We start from the raw sequence: 14,576 nt of genomic DNA on the forward strand, positions 1-14,576 counted from the left end.
CTTCTAAGGCAAGTCTCAATCCTTGATGGTGAACTAGCATTGGCAAATATGATTTTCTAGCAGAGTTATAAACTATGCTTCCATAATCCAGCCAGGAACGAACCAGCAGTCTATATAGCCGCAAAAGAACTGTGCAATCAGCACCCCATTTTGTTTTTGCTAGTACCATAATAATATTCAATGCTTTTAAACATCTGGGGCCGTATTCACAAAGAATTTTAAGGCTAAAAGTAGCTCCTAACTGGCGAATTTAGGAGCAACTCCTAAAAATAATGGGCGTGTCACTCCTAACTTTAGGACTCCTCATTTTTTTTCACTAAGAGTAATTAACGAAGCATTTTAGCCCTAAAAGTAGCACCTAAGTCTGGGACAGCTTAAAAGAAGTCGAGAGGAATCCTAACTCACTAAGACCTATTCACAAAGGATCTTAAAATCGCCGCGCGACACAGTGTGTTGGAGACAGTCAATGACACGGAGTTATTACAAAGATACCACCTTAACCGTGAGGGAATACTGATTGTTGTGGATCTTGTGAGGGATGCAATAACAGCGCCAACTAATCGCAACAACCCAATCAGTGCCGAATTGAAATGTTTGATAACACTTCGCTACCTGGCAACGGGGAAAATGCAATTGTGTAATGCCGACGATCTAGCGATATCCCAGCCATCGGTAAATATCCACCAAACCATCAATGCACTCTGTAGACCCCATATTATTCGACAGTTCATAAGTTTTTCTTTTGGACATTCGCCAACTCCAAAGAAACAAAGCCAGCTTTATGGATATTGCCGGTGTGCCCGGAGTGGTCGCTGCTATAGATGGATCGACACATATTAAAATAATTGCACCACGTCAGGATGAGGACGTGTTTGTGAATAGAAAGAAAACCCACCATCAATACCCAGATTGTGTTCGAAGATAACTTCACAATTCTCGATGTTGTATGTATCCCAGTGCCGAATTTCCCTTTTCTTATATATATATTTTTTCAGCACCAACTGGGCCAGCAGCAGTAACTGATCCTTCGTCCAGTTGGGCTTTGTTTTCCGTTTTGGCGAGTTCATAATCCACCGTCATTCAACTATTACATTACTTAAATAGGAGCAACATTTCCTTGCTTTAAGTAGTCTATTAAGGCTAATAGGATGTCAATTAACCAAACAAGTGTTAATGCAAGTGTCATTTTTCATTATTAGGCAAGTAGCGGTTTTCATTAGGGTATTAGGCTACCTTGATTTATTTTAATTTACAACTTTTCTCTCTCTCTCTCTCTGCCTTTTTAGAATTACACTTCACTGGGGCCTGCACAAACATTTCATTATATATGCATTTCGATGACATTATTATTATTATTTTTTGTAGGACACAGACATATTTAGATGTCGTAATTCCATGATTTGGTGCGTCTGTGTTATGGTTCGCATGATGGCCCTGTCTAACAACCAATCACCGTGATCATTGCGAGGAAGCTCGTGCATGATAATTGACGTCATCCATAGCAACGAAGACTCACTCTTAGTTTAGGAGTTGTCATTTTTCCTCACTAAGAGTAGGTCTGAAAGGCGTTGTGAATAACTTTTAAGAGAACACTCCTAGCTAAAATATTTTAGTGCGATTTAGGAGTACTCCTAGTGGTAAGATAAAATTCTTTGTGAATACGGCACCTGTTCCTTAGATACTTTATATGGGGAATAAAAGTCATTTTATTATGGTAAATTATTAGAACAAAAAGCCACTAATTTCCTAAATGCCTTTTTTACCCTCATTCTATGGAGTTTGTTTGCACCCATATGCATACCCATATTCTATATATAGAAGTAATGCTGTGTGTGCGTTTAGCTTGTGGTGGTAACGTGTATATCTACATACTAATGGGAGTGACATACACACCACATTCTCTGTAAAAAACAAAATCATCTCTTTTGCTGTTAATTCACCTCTGGCTATGATCCCAAGAGAATAACACAAACAGAAAACAGAAACAAACCTCCTGTGGAATTAAATCCACCTCATTTTTAGTCCCCCCCCCCCCCACCCCCCCACCATAAGCTGTCCCAGATATAAAAGAAGAATGTAATACATTAAGAAGAAGAATTTGACTGAGGTATAAGCATAAAGCTTAGCAAAACAGGACAAATGGCTTGATAATGACAGTAAAAAAAGTAGCATCAGCGTCGTCAAAGTGTTGCCACAACAATGAAGATCAATGAAGGCTTTATTCCAGTAAAATAAAAAGGGCATGTTTCCAAACTTTTTTGTCATGGATCTGCTCAAAAATGAATCTTGAAAGGAATTCTATGACGATTTCTAATGTCAGCTGCATACCGCAAAACACATGTGAACACACTGATCTCAACACATACATACTCACTTAAGTTTAATTGGGGCATTTCCCATGTATGTGAGGAAGAAGAAATGTAAGCCATGGGTTCTCAGGCAGTAAAGCTGCAAATGTCAAAAATAAAGCACCACAACACACCATCTGCAGAGCACACGCTAAAACCAGACAACAATAGAAATGACTCACATCAGGAAACCACCACAATGTCCTTTTGTGGTCTAAACCAGTCTGGCGGAGTCTTACTCAGACCTGAGTGTTTAACAATGTGTTTGTCTGTTTGTCCTACCTGTACTTGGCCCTTGCCCATGATCTTGTCCACAATCTCATTATCGTCCTTATTGATCTTTGATTTGTCGTAACACTTCTCGTAGCACAGGATCCGCAGACACTGAGAGCCCTCCAGCTCTATTTCAAACTCCTGTAGGAGAACAAATACATTAATTGACAGATAAATGATGGTAATAATTGGTCAGGTGAATCTTATTTATTATCATGACATGACAAAGCTCACCTCGTTCCACGTTGGTTCTGTTGTGTCCCTGAACACGCGTGTTTTGGCCTTACTGACGAAGTAACCGAAAGAGTCTACCTCCAGCGTACAGTACATATCTACAGAGAGAACACAATAATAATGACCTCATGAGAAAAAAAAAAACAATTAATAAAAAAGGTAATTCGAAATCTGTTGTTACATACACCTGCAAAAACAAAACAATTGAATTCTATATTATTTGAGGTCCGAGATTTGATACCCATAAACAGCCGTACAGTAAGAGTAACAGTCTATATAACTTGGCAGGAGAATTATATATATTATTTCATTTGATTTTTTACAAAAAATATTATAAATAATTTTATATTAATTTTATTTTATTTTATATCATATTATATAATGTATAGTGTCATATATGTTTATTTTTATTTACATTTTATACTAAAATTACTAATACATTACTAATACTACTAAAACACATTTTTTAAAGAAATTAATACTTTTGTACAGCAAGGATGCATTAAACTGATTAAAAGAGACATTGAAATTATTATAATGATTTCTATTTCACATAAATGCTGTTCTTTTGAACTTTCTATTCATCAAAGTATCTTGAAAAATATGCATCACAGTTTCCAAAAAACTATTAAGCAGCATAACTGTGTTCAACGTGGATAATAATAAGAAATGTTTCTTGAGCAGCAAATCAACATATTAGAATGATGTGACTGAGTAATGGCTGTTGAAAATCAGCAATCACATGAATAAATTACATTTTATATCCAATAAATATATATATATATATTAAATTGTAATAATATTTCACTGCATTACTAGTATTTTTTATACTAATATGCAAATAAAATGCAGCCATGGTGAGTATAAGAGACTTCTTAAAAAACAAGATTAAAAATCTTATTGACCCCTACCTTTTGAACAGTAGTGTAACTTTTATCACAGTATATTGCTATTAATAAACACAATAAGTCCATGCACAATAGATTTTGAGACAGTTTAGGGGGTTTTAGGCATCAAAATATGAAAAACACCCCATGGTACAATCATTGTAATGTACAGCCTCTCAGGGTTTATTGCTTTCATAAATATGTTTATATTAATTTAGCACTTTAATTTCATAATTGTAAAAAATTACAGTCTCCGTATGATTAATTACTTTGTGTTTATTAATCAAAGCATAGGTAGCTGTAGCTTTAAATTCTCATGGTTCACCACGTAGACATGGTGTCAGCACTTAAAACCTTGAAAGATTTTTCTACCCTACTGGTCTACCGTATATTATGAAAAGCATCCATATGTGTCAATACTGGCACACAATACAGTGCATTAACCCCTCTCAGAGTCTTTTGGCGGAATAGGCACACAAGGACAAAGGAACAGGCACACAAGGTTGGTGGGACAACCACCAGTGAACACAGCATTTGTCTTATCTATGTGTCTAAAGGTAGGTACACACCAAACCGACGGCAAAGAACTAGCACTGATGAAAGCCGAATGTGCTGTCGCCTCGCGTCAAGGAAAAAATCTGTGATAGAACCCACCGAAAGGACTACAGGCGACTGTCAACTAGCACGCTTGTTCTGCGCCTGCGTGTGAAGTACCAGGAGGACAGGTGGAACAAAACGGTTAAATCTATGATTTCTTATCATCATGTTTGTGGTCTCTCATATTTTGAAAATCTTATAAGATTAAAGAGGAGGACTAAGAGAAGAAATCTCCTAGGACAACTTGCAGTGCTACATATCATGGATGCTGAGAAAATAACAACGCCACAGACAAAGGTGGCAGATAAATGGAGTAAACATTGGCTTTTTGTACATTTGTGTTAGTTTGTGGGGTAAAACTGTGGGTTTACATGGCTTTTTAAAAATGGCGGGTGCCTGTGTTTTGGCATAGGTTCGGTCAATCAACATACACTTATGTCACTGATAGCTCCTACTGTGCTGGGTTAGACGCTATTCTGAAGGAGCTAATTTAGACACACACACACCCCCCCCCCACCCCACCAAAAAAGGCATTCCTATAACTAAAATCATTCCCAGATCCTCCAGTTTCTTCCAAAACACACCAAAAAGCGCATATTACTGCCAAAGTTATAGGAACTATGTAGACATTCCTCCAGTGCAAAATCCCTATGTACACACACACATCTCTAATAGCAATTGAACTTTATCACATCGCTATAGTGTGTGGCCCACTGACAGCTTGATGGATTACAGCACGCCTTGACCTCTGATCTCTGCAATGCGTGGGGTGTATTGTTGAGACAGGAGAGAAATGAGGTGATGTTCAATTAGCATGGACGTGGTGTCAGACAGATGCAGTCGGCTTCAAAACACACCCTGGGGCTTGTGAGTATTGCTTAAACATGAGTATGTAGTTAATTAGGCCACTGGTAATTGATAGTCTGGTGTGTAATGTGTATGTTAATAAATATGGGGTGGGTGTGTTTCTTTATAATGAAACTGTATGAGCATGCAAACAAACCAGCTTTATTGGCACAGAATAAAGGTGCAGTGCATTCAGCACATGGCCAGAATGATTGTTTTCATGAGATGACACCACAATGGTATCAGTGGGAATTTCAGGGGTTTCTTTGAGACTGGCTTTTTGATTTGGGGTCAATTCATGGTGGAAACAATCTGCCCCTAGTGCAAAATAAGTACACTTTAGAATACTTTTAAAAAGAGTACTTATTATGAATATAATATACTTTAAAATAATATATTTAAGTGTGAACTGAATGTAATGTTTCTGGACACTTAATTGCATGTTAATTGAAATTAAATTAAAATGTATTATAGCAGGGATGTATCCCTTCACACTGGCAGTTGAAATCAGCTCCGTAATACGCCACCAGTGGACGTCGTACCACACCGATAAAAACTTATCGTTATAAAATCATTATTTATTTTATTAAAAGTTAAGAATTCAGGTTTGTTTATCAGTACCATAGCAACGCTAACTTCCGCTGGAATTGTCGGATAGGAACAGTCCGTAGCCTTTCGCAAGAGTAAAAAATAATTTACGCATCCGGATGACCAGCTGACACGATTTTTTTCGCACCGCACTCGTTCAGACCCGGTTCAGAACCATTCGCATGCGGCCTGCGTATCTCCATAGGAAATGAATAACTTCCGGTCGGTTCGAAGACGTATCGGATCTGATTTCAACTGCCAGTGTGAAGTCGACGTTAGCCGATAGAGGCATGGAGCAGGGACACCCGATACAAAATGTGTCAAACATATTAAGTTACATATTAAGCATATAGCCTTCAATATTAATAGAAACTAAGTTATATTATGTCAGTAGATCAGAACTATGCACATTATTGTTGTTACACATGCATCTCTCTATATTACTTTTCTTTGTTAAAATTAAGATTTATGCATCATAAAAAATAAAATAACGTTGCTGAATCACAATTCATTAGTTGTTTGCAGTTGTTTTGAAGAGTCATACGTTTTTTATTAATCAGATGGACAATTAAACATTAACCTAAACTTTAGTTGCTAGTTTAAAAAAAAAATATTTTTTTTTTTCAATTTTACCAGCCAATTTAACATTTACTTGGACTTTAGGTTAAGAATGGAATCAATGTATGTGAAACAAGTGAGGGTTTTCTAGTAATGTGCTGATATAGCAATGGCAATGAACAGTGAGACATTACTTTTACAAATAATTAGAATAGAATTTGAAATATATATTACCGGTAATAAGAATATTTTTCTAGCAATCTATTAGTCTGCATTTAGCCTACATTGCGCGTATCTCTTTTGACATACCATATTTTTGTCCCGTGCAAGTATCACTGTTGATTGCAATTTTGAGAGTGAATCCTACATTTATGTGTAGATGTAATTTCCAAAACTTTGTAGCGTGTAATTGGCCACTGGTCCTCTTAGCAGCATGAAAAACAATACTTTTATTCAATGGTTAATTCTACTTAATTCTACTGAATTCCTAAATGAAAAGACCTTTACCGTTAGAACCATCCTTTACTCCACGAATGGCCCATTTCCTGCAGCCCTACTGGCCTCGCTCTCAATACTAAAAACATGAAATAAGGGCAGCTATATCTCTCCTCATGGTCAGATGAGGCTTTAGTTTTTAGTAGCACTAGGCACAGAAACCTAGTTTTCAGAGAACAGGAAATGTATTTATAAAAACATATAAATATCCAAGAAACATGAATCAGGATTTAAAAAAAAAATGGAAACGATTGGCAAGGGAAGGTGCTCAAGTTTGCAAATGGTGACCACTGAGTGACCACACAGTGGTGGTTCCGTGCAGTGATTTTAAAAGGGTTCAGTTCAGGCATAAAAGTGGACTCTTAAAGACTGATATAGTGTACCATCATTCCTTCAGCCATGCTTTTGACTCGCCATGTGAGGTTTGTCTATAGCAAAAAGCTCAATGAGAAGCTTCTTCAAGAGGTTGTCATTAAAAGGTTCCATTAGATAAAAAAGTGATGAATAAATAATCTCAGGGTTAAGAGGTTTGGCACTTTGGTGCATATGTAGAAAGACAATAACCACTGATGGTTCTGTATTATGCAAAGAGTGTAACTGTTTAGGGTTTTAAATTGAACCCAAATGTTGGTTGCCCCACACAATGGTAAATGGGAAGTGCCATAATCAGAGGGAGATACTGCATCATCTGGCTGCATCCATTACTCCAGTTTCCTAAAAGTTTATGCAAATGATAAGATGGAGATACCATTAAAACAAAAGAAATAGAGCTTGTAAACTTGCAGAAAGGCAAAGATAAGTCATTTACTCTATTCTGGGTCAGTATTTACCCTCTAAAACTCTTTGTATCAGGAGGCCAATGTCAATGACCCAGTTCACATTAATGGCCCAGAGCGAGGATTTGGTTGCGTTTCCTGTCAGAGAGGATGAAGGCCTTTAATAAGACTCCAAAAGGAGGATTCAATCAGCGACTGAGTCTGAGAAAGTACATCCAGGTATAAAAAGACATTCAAACACCTGCATATCCTTCTGAAAAACACATTTGCTCTCAGTGTCATATTCATGACGACCACAACACCACAAAAACTTCAAAACTATCTTACACAATGGCTCTTTTGAATCAGTCTTGAGGAAGTACATTGTGTGATTCAATGGTGGCTTTAAAACAGACGTCTGATTATTATCTGAGCTGAGCTGATCTACAGAATCTGCTGGCCATATGTGTCCATTATGCAAATTCACATTAGCATACTTTACATAGACACGATTTCATTCAAGCCCTGACCTTATAAAGCAAAGAGACATAATGTGTAAATATATATGCAAATATTCATGAGTGAAACACCCACAGGACAAATGATCCAATTATGGCCTGGCAGCCATGGTGACCACAGTGCTGACTTGTGTTATGAGTTTTTTTTTTTTTTTTTTACACTCAATACATCTAGTAATTTGTCTTGTGTGATGGAGCCGACTGGATTTGAGATTGGAGAGTTTTCAGATACAGACTCATCTCTGCCACTTTCTTCTATACTAAGAAGAAACTTATGTAACAGGAGTTTCCATGTGCAAGAATCAACGCCCACAGTGTACTTATTTCATCTTTTGGAGAGGCCTTTGTCTGCTTGATTTACAATAAACATGAAACTGTGTTCATAACTCATTTTACTTGCATAATGAAGTGTATTTGCTAGTAAAACAGGAAATTTGAATACAATTATTAAGATTAAAACAAATAAAAAATTATTGTGTGAGACAATAGACAATGCTAAACACTTTAAACAGTAAAGGAAGTTAAGATATTATTATATTATTGAATAAAAGTGACATGATCTAATTACATGCATGTTTAATTCAGCAGGTGTGGATTGAAACGGAAGGTCGAGTTCTGGCCCACTTTTTCAGCGGCCTAGGTTCCAGAAGTATTTTCCAATTCCTTCTTCCCCAAAGATATTTTTAAAATGTCTTCATCTTAAAGTCATATACGGAAAGAACCAAACCAGCCAGCTACAAGGTGAATCACAACATTAGAAACTTTGATTTGAAGCAAAAAGGTCTTCGAAAATCTGACAAAAAGACAAAGGTACAAGACCATGTACTTAACAGATGTAATGAGGGAAAAGAACTACAATCCATGAAGCATTGCGAACGACAACCGAATTAAAAACAATGTAGAAACTATTGATGTGACCTCTCTGGTGGGGAAGGAGCTAAAGTTAGTGTGGGAGGTTACCAGCTAGATATAGTGTGCCTCACTTGTATGCACAGCTAAGGCACTCAATGAGTGTTGTTTGTGTACATGCAAAATATACAAACTTACCTATTAAGGTATACATCAATGCATGGGTTAAAGTTAAATATTACCCAATGATGTTTGTTCTTTATGTTTTCAGCACAATGTCTAGGTTAATCTGGAATAGGTTTTGACAGTGAATTATGCATAAGAAAAACTTTAAAGACATTGTTCTAAACGTGAGCTTTAAGCTATGCAAATGAACCTCATGCCAAAGAGGGGCCAATACGGTGGCCACCTCTGACAGCATCAGCCAATCAAACGCTGAATCTGAAAGCTGCCAATTTGCAAATCCGTCTTAGGAGAGTTTAAAAAGGTTCTGTCTAAGACAAAGAGTGGTTCTGGTTCAAGGTTCCAGTTCCAAGATGTGCTAAGCTCTATGTGCAACTCTGTGGAGTTGTGAAGTTGCTCTCTCAAGACTCTGACGCTCTAAAGAGAGAAACTAAGAAGTTCTGCAAGAAGTGAGTTTGGGAAGTTTGAAAACAGCAACAGAGACAACGACCACAATCTTAGCGCCCCCATTTTCAAGATCTTCTGCACCAACTTCAGAATCTTCTCTTTGTTTTTCATTTATATAGAGATATCTTCAGAGATCCTCCAGATCTGTGTTCCAGATTGCCCGGATCTTCTGTACGGACTTCAGAATCTTCTCTTCAAGGATCCTACATCTGCGTGTTCCATAATAAGGACATTCTCTGTGCTCCAGAAGTTCAACGTCCACAAGTATTTTGCGTTGGTATCCGCTGTGAAATGGATTCCAACTCCTTTTATCCCACTGCAACGTGGCCCAGCTCAGCAAGTGGAAGACGTCGCCGCTCGGACTCAGCGCGTCACCAGGCAGAACGTAAACATCACTTTACCAAACCTCTTTCCAGAGACCTTGGCATTAGTGTATGTCAGTAAATACGATTATCTAATTTGCATTAGATTTTGCATTGCTGATGTCAGATAACAAATAATCTCTTGATTTATTTGTTGAATTCAAAATAAGGCTTACCTTATTACTTCCAGAGGAACTACAGTTTATCTTTCCATAAGATAACTTGTAACTGCCATAGTAACATCTGACTCAGTCACTTGCATTTATCAATCTTTGTTTTGCACTTTATCCATTCAGTAGTTATTAGTTACTCGTGTCTATCCTTTTGTTAATAAAACCCTTTTATTTCACTTGTGTCTTCCTTGAGTTGATAATACAATAAGAGGCTCTACAAGTTAACGATATCTCACAAATCCTTCAGATAGATTTGTCAGATGACGACCTTCCTCCAATTTATATCATTCTAATTCCACGATTGTTCTTTTTGATTTGTTTTGTTCTGAAGCTAAGCAGGGTTGAGTACCTGGGTGTGTACCGAGGGTCCTGACTCACTATGGTCATTAAAAATCCCATGATGTCTTTTGAAAAAGAGAAGGGGTGTAACCCCGGCATCCTGGCCAAATTTGCCCATTGGCCTCTGTGCATCATGGCCTTCGAATCATCCCCATACACTGATTGGCTCTATCACTCTGTGTCCTCTCCACCAATAAGCTGGTGTGTGGTGGGCGTTCTGGCACAATATGGCAGCCGTCGCATCACCCAGTTGGATGCTGCACATTGGTGGTGGTTGAGGAGATTCCCCCTTCTATGTAAAGTGCTTTAAGTACCCAGAAAAGTTATATATAAATGTAACTAATTATTATTACAGTTAAACGCAATAGTGTTTACAGCTAAATGATGGAAAGGTCATCTTATGTGAAGACATTAAAAAATTTGTAGTTTCTCAGTAAACCTCTTCCTCTGTTCTCGGCATAATAAAACAAATACAAAGTGTGGGACAAGTTTGGGAAATGCTGATTTATAAAGCTAACTATACTCTTATTTTATTAACTATTTAAATGACCTATTATTCAAATTATTAAAATTAAATCCTTTAAAACATCGAAGGTAGGTTTTTAATAATGTTTTTTTTTTTAAGAAACTGAAATTGACATTATTGATTCATTATGCAGGATAAATGTTTGTTCTAGTCTTACATTCTACACAGCAACACAATAGAAAAAAGCAAAACACACAGTCTGCTAAAGCCATGTAAAATGGACAAGACACTTTAACTTACTGGCAGATTCTTTCAAGCCCATGGCTTTATGGACGATCACATGCAGGAAGCCATACAGACCAGGAGATTCTTCATCTGGAAGAAACAAGAAACACTCAGTAAGTGTATGTGTGTCTGAGAGGGAAATGAGTGAATTCATGAAGTGTGCAACTCCTTGCTTTAGTCATCTTCGAAAACAACAGTTCTCAAAGGGAAAGATGACACCTGGTGTATTCCAAAGCACTAGCATCTAGTAATCTCAGTTTCCTTCTCTGTGCTCATCAGTAAGAACTTGAGCAGCTGGTGATTGATAGTAATAATAGTATATCTCCTGTCTGTGTGATCTATTTCTCTGCTGGACTGGTAATAGAATAGCAGGTAGCAGGCTATCTGACAAGCATTGTTATCAGTACTGAAAAAGCCAATCAGTCAGTAATGTAAAGTCAGATTGACTAGAAATATGACTGACTAAAAGTTTCGAAGGGCAGTGCTTTTATAATTGTGATGTCATGCACGAGTTGCAAGATCTATTACATAAAGATCAGATCAAGTCAAGTGTCACAGCCCCCTGACTTAGGCTGGTCTGCACTGGAAACACTGATGAAGAACTCTGTAAATTAGTGCTGGTGGAAAGAATGCAGATGTCAGAGAAAATGAAAACAGTGTCACATAACAGAGTCTACAGCTGCCTTAACTAAAACCGTGAGTCTGGATTTCCATACCAAAAGAGTTTAAGAGTTATGTGAAGTGGATTAAAAAAAACATGATTAATGAAAACACTATTTATGATAAACCCCAGAAAATGTAAGGATTCTTATGGACTTAAAGGCTCTTGTCCTGACAGGAAACATACTACACATGAGGGGTCTCCAGGATCACAGAACCAGTCATCACTTCAGGGTGGCCTTGACCGAATCTCTCTCTCTCTCTCTCTCAGAGAGAGAGAGAGAGGCTTATTGTATCAATATTAGAAGCAGTGGGTGGCAGTGCTCAAGTTGCAGTCTCTCTTTCTCTACATTTATTTAGCAGTAAGTGAACTAGCAGAGAAGCTCTTTGAACCTACACCGCCTCATCAGAACAACACAAGAGAGTGTAAACAATCATGGACCTGATGGTGTTTGTGGACATGCGATCATAATCCAGTCCAAAAGTAAGAATCAAATGTAATCTCATCATTCAGTTTGATTAAACTCACTCACCTTAAAGAAAAAGTCAATGCTGTTTTGAAACACCTTTCCTACACAAACCCCTCATCTACCTTTAAAGATGAGTCAACTTTCCAGCAAATTTCTTTCGGCGTGCCGTGCATGTTAACCAATGAGTGCATTCACACTGGGAGCAGGAGCAGCGAGTGAGCGCCAAGCAGGAGTGTCGCGTGAGAAGCAGAAGCATAATTTATACGCGAAAAATGAGTTTTTACGTGCATAGGATACGCATGGGTTGGTTAGGGTAGGTTTAGTAGTGGTGTGGGGTGCGTGTGTATTATACGTTTAGGTAGAATTACAGAAACTGCGTATCATATGCACGTAAAAACTAATTTTCGTGTATACATTGCACGATAAACACACTGCGTGCTATAGAGACACTGGCAGCCTGCTGAACTTGAACTTTCGTCAAGCGTGTCAGAGTTTCTGGGTTCTAATCCGCATTCGTACAGTTTTTTTTTTTCTAATCAAAACCAATTATGCTAATCAGGGGTTGTATATCAAGCAGGGACACATTTGTGTGCATTATATTTTGTGATTTCACCGGAACGAATAGAGTCTCCACAACGGATTGAAGCGCGCGTCCGAGTGAAGACAGTGACATATGTTTTACAGGGGGGCGGTAAAAAAAGTCAGGCACCGAAATCAAGCATCGAAATTTTCGTTCTTATTCGGTCTCGTTACTACCGTTTACGTTGGAACCGGTTCCCTATTGGCACCGTGTTTCAGTACCCAACCCTACTCTTCATTTTTGGGAGAACAATCTAGTAAAATGATGTGTCACCTACATTGTTTCCCAGACTCTGAGTTGTGAATGCGGTTGTAAATTTCAGACTGTGTAAACTTTGACCCCATTGACCTTCATAAGTGCATTGTCAAAAATGTATCTTATTTGCAATTAGGGTTCAAATTTGCACCCTCATTGATAATGTCTTTTATGGACAATTCACACTAAACCGACAGACTTCGACCAATAACAACAGACACAGTGTGTCTGGTTTTGTCAGATTAGTGTGTTACCATCTGTTGGTGTTAGTCGATGCTTGTTTTCACCGATTGAACGTGTTCGATCAGCATTTGCCGGGTCGAGGAATGTCTGAAAACTGTCATACTGTAATCTGTGTTGGTTGCCGTCTGTCTGTGCAGTGTGAAGTGGCCTTTCCAGTAAAACATAGTTGTGCACCACTTGGTTTCTTGGATTTTACTGTCAATTCTTGAATCTGAAATGTAATATAGGTAATAGAGCAAACAGGATGTAGAAATGCAATTCTAATCATACTATTTATTAAATTAAAATGAAATGACATTTTTTGAAAGTAATTAAGACAATAAAAGAAAAGTTTGTCAAGACTAATTTTATAATGTATTCGCTACTGAACTTTTATGTAATCAATTCCACTTCCTTTAATTAGTAAATTCCTTTAAATAGTAAAGAGTAAAAAGCAACAAATGTTTAAAAACATTCCAACATAAAGAGATCTTGAAAGCCTCTTAATTAATTTTAGTGTTGGTACATCACATCCTAAATTCATTTAAATTCACAACAAGCATCCCGAAAGCATAGCGTTTCATGAACCCACATTTAACCAGTCCATTTCTGATACATCAAAGCAATAACTAGGACTTTTTATGATCTAAGCTCAAGCACTGAACAACAGCCGGCCATCATTTAATTACGGTTCCCTCCTTTTAAGAGCTCCCAGTGTCACCGTTCCTAACATAATGAAGACAAACACTTCTTACAGTCCTGATTTGTCAGCTCAAACTACTGGTATCCAGAGGAAAGAGAGTATTTGTGAGTGTATATGGGGTTCATGGGGGTATGTATGTGGCAGGGGTTACATTCCTTCACCAGATGCTCCTTATTTCACCTCATTCCCTGCATCTTAAATTTCGTAGCAGGAGGGATGTTGTGGGGTTCAGAGGATGATCAGAGGGGGTTCTGTGTCACGCATACAGTAAACACATTTAGTTTTGCTTTAAATCCACAGTGGCTTGTGCTTCTGTAGATGTTCTTCAAGTTAAATAATATATATTTGATTCTAATGGCTCAACCACAGCATTCTCCTCTCAAATCAATATTTTATTTATTTATTTAATGTTGCAGTGTGGTCAGAGTATTGATAAAAAATAAAAATAGATAATAAATAAAATAAATTTATAAGAATTCAGAA

The 14,576-nt window shown here is 37.5% G+C and overlaps 1 protein-coding gene across 5 annotated transcripts in view; it reads right to left on the reverse strand.

Moving 5' to 3' along the window:
• Positions 1 to 14,576, reverse strand: part of abr (ABR activator of RhoGEF and GTPase) — a 270,755-nt gene that overhangs the window by 63,286 nt on the left and 192,893 nt on the right. For all 5 annotated transcript variants that reach the window (XM_079608306.1, XM_079608307.1, XM_079608308.1 and 2 more), the window contains 3 exons: positions 11,219 to 11,293; positions 2,856 to 2,953; positions 2,631 to 2,762 (listed from right to left, as the gene is read on the reverse strand). In XM_079608306.1, the coding sequence (XP_079464432.1) occupies positions 2,631 to 2,762; positions 2,856 to 2,953; positions 11,219 to 11,293 (305 nt within the window). The remainder of the gene's footprint in view (positions 1 to 2,630; positions 2,763 to 2,855; positions 2,954 to 11,218; positions 11,294 to 14,576) is intronic.

This window comes from Phoxinus phoxinus (assembly GCF_949152265.1).
Source record: "Phoxinus phoxinus genome assembly, chromosome: 3".
Lineage (NCBI taxonomy): Eukaryota > Metazoa > Chordata > Actinopteri > Cypriniformes > Leuciscidae > Phoxinus > Phoxinus phoxinus.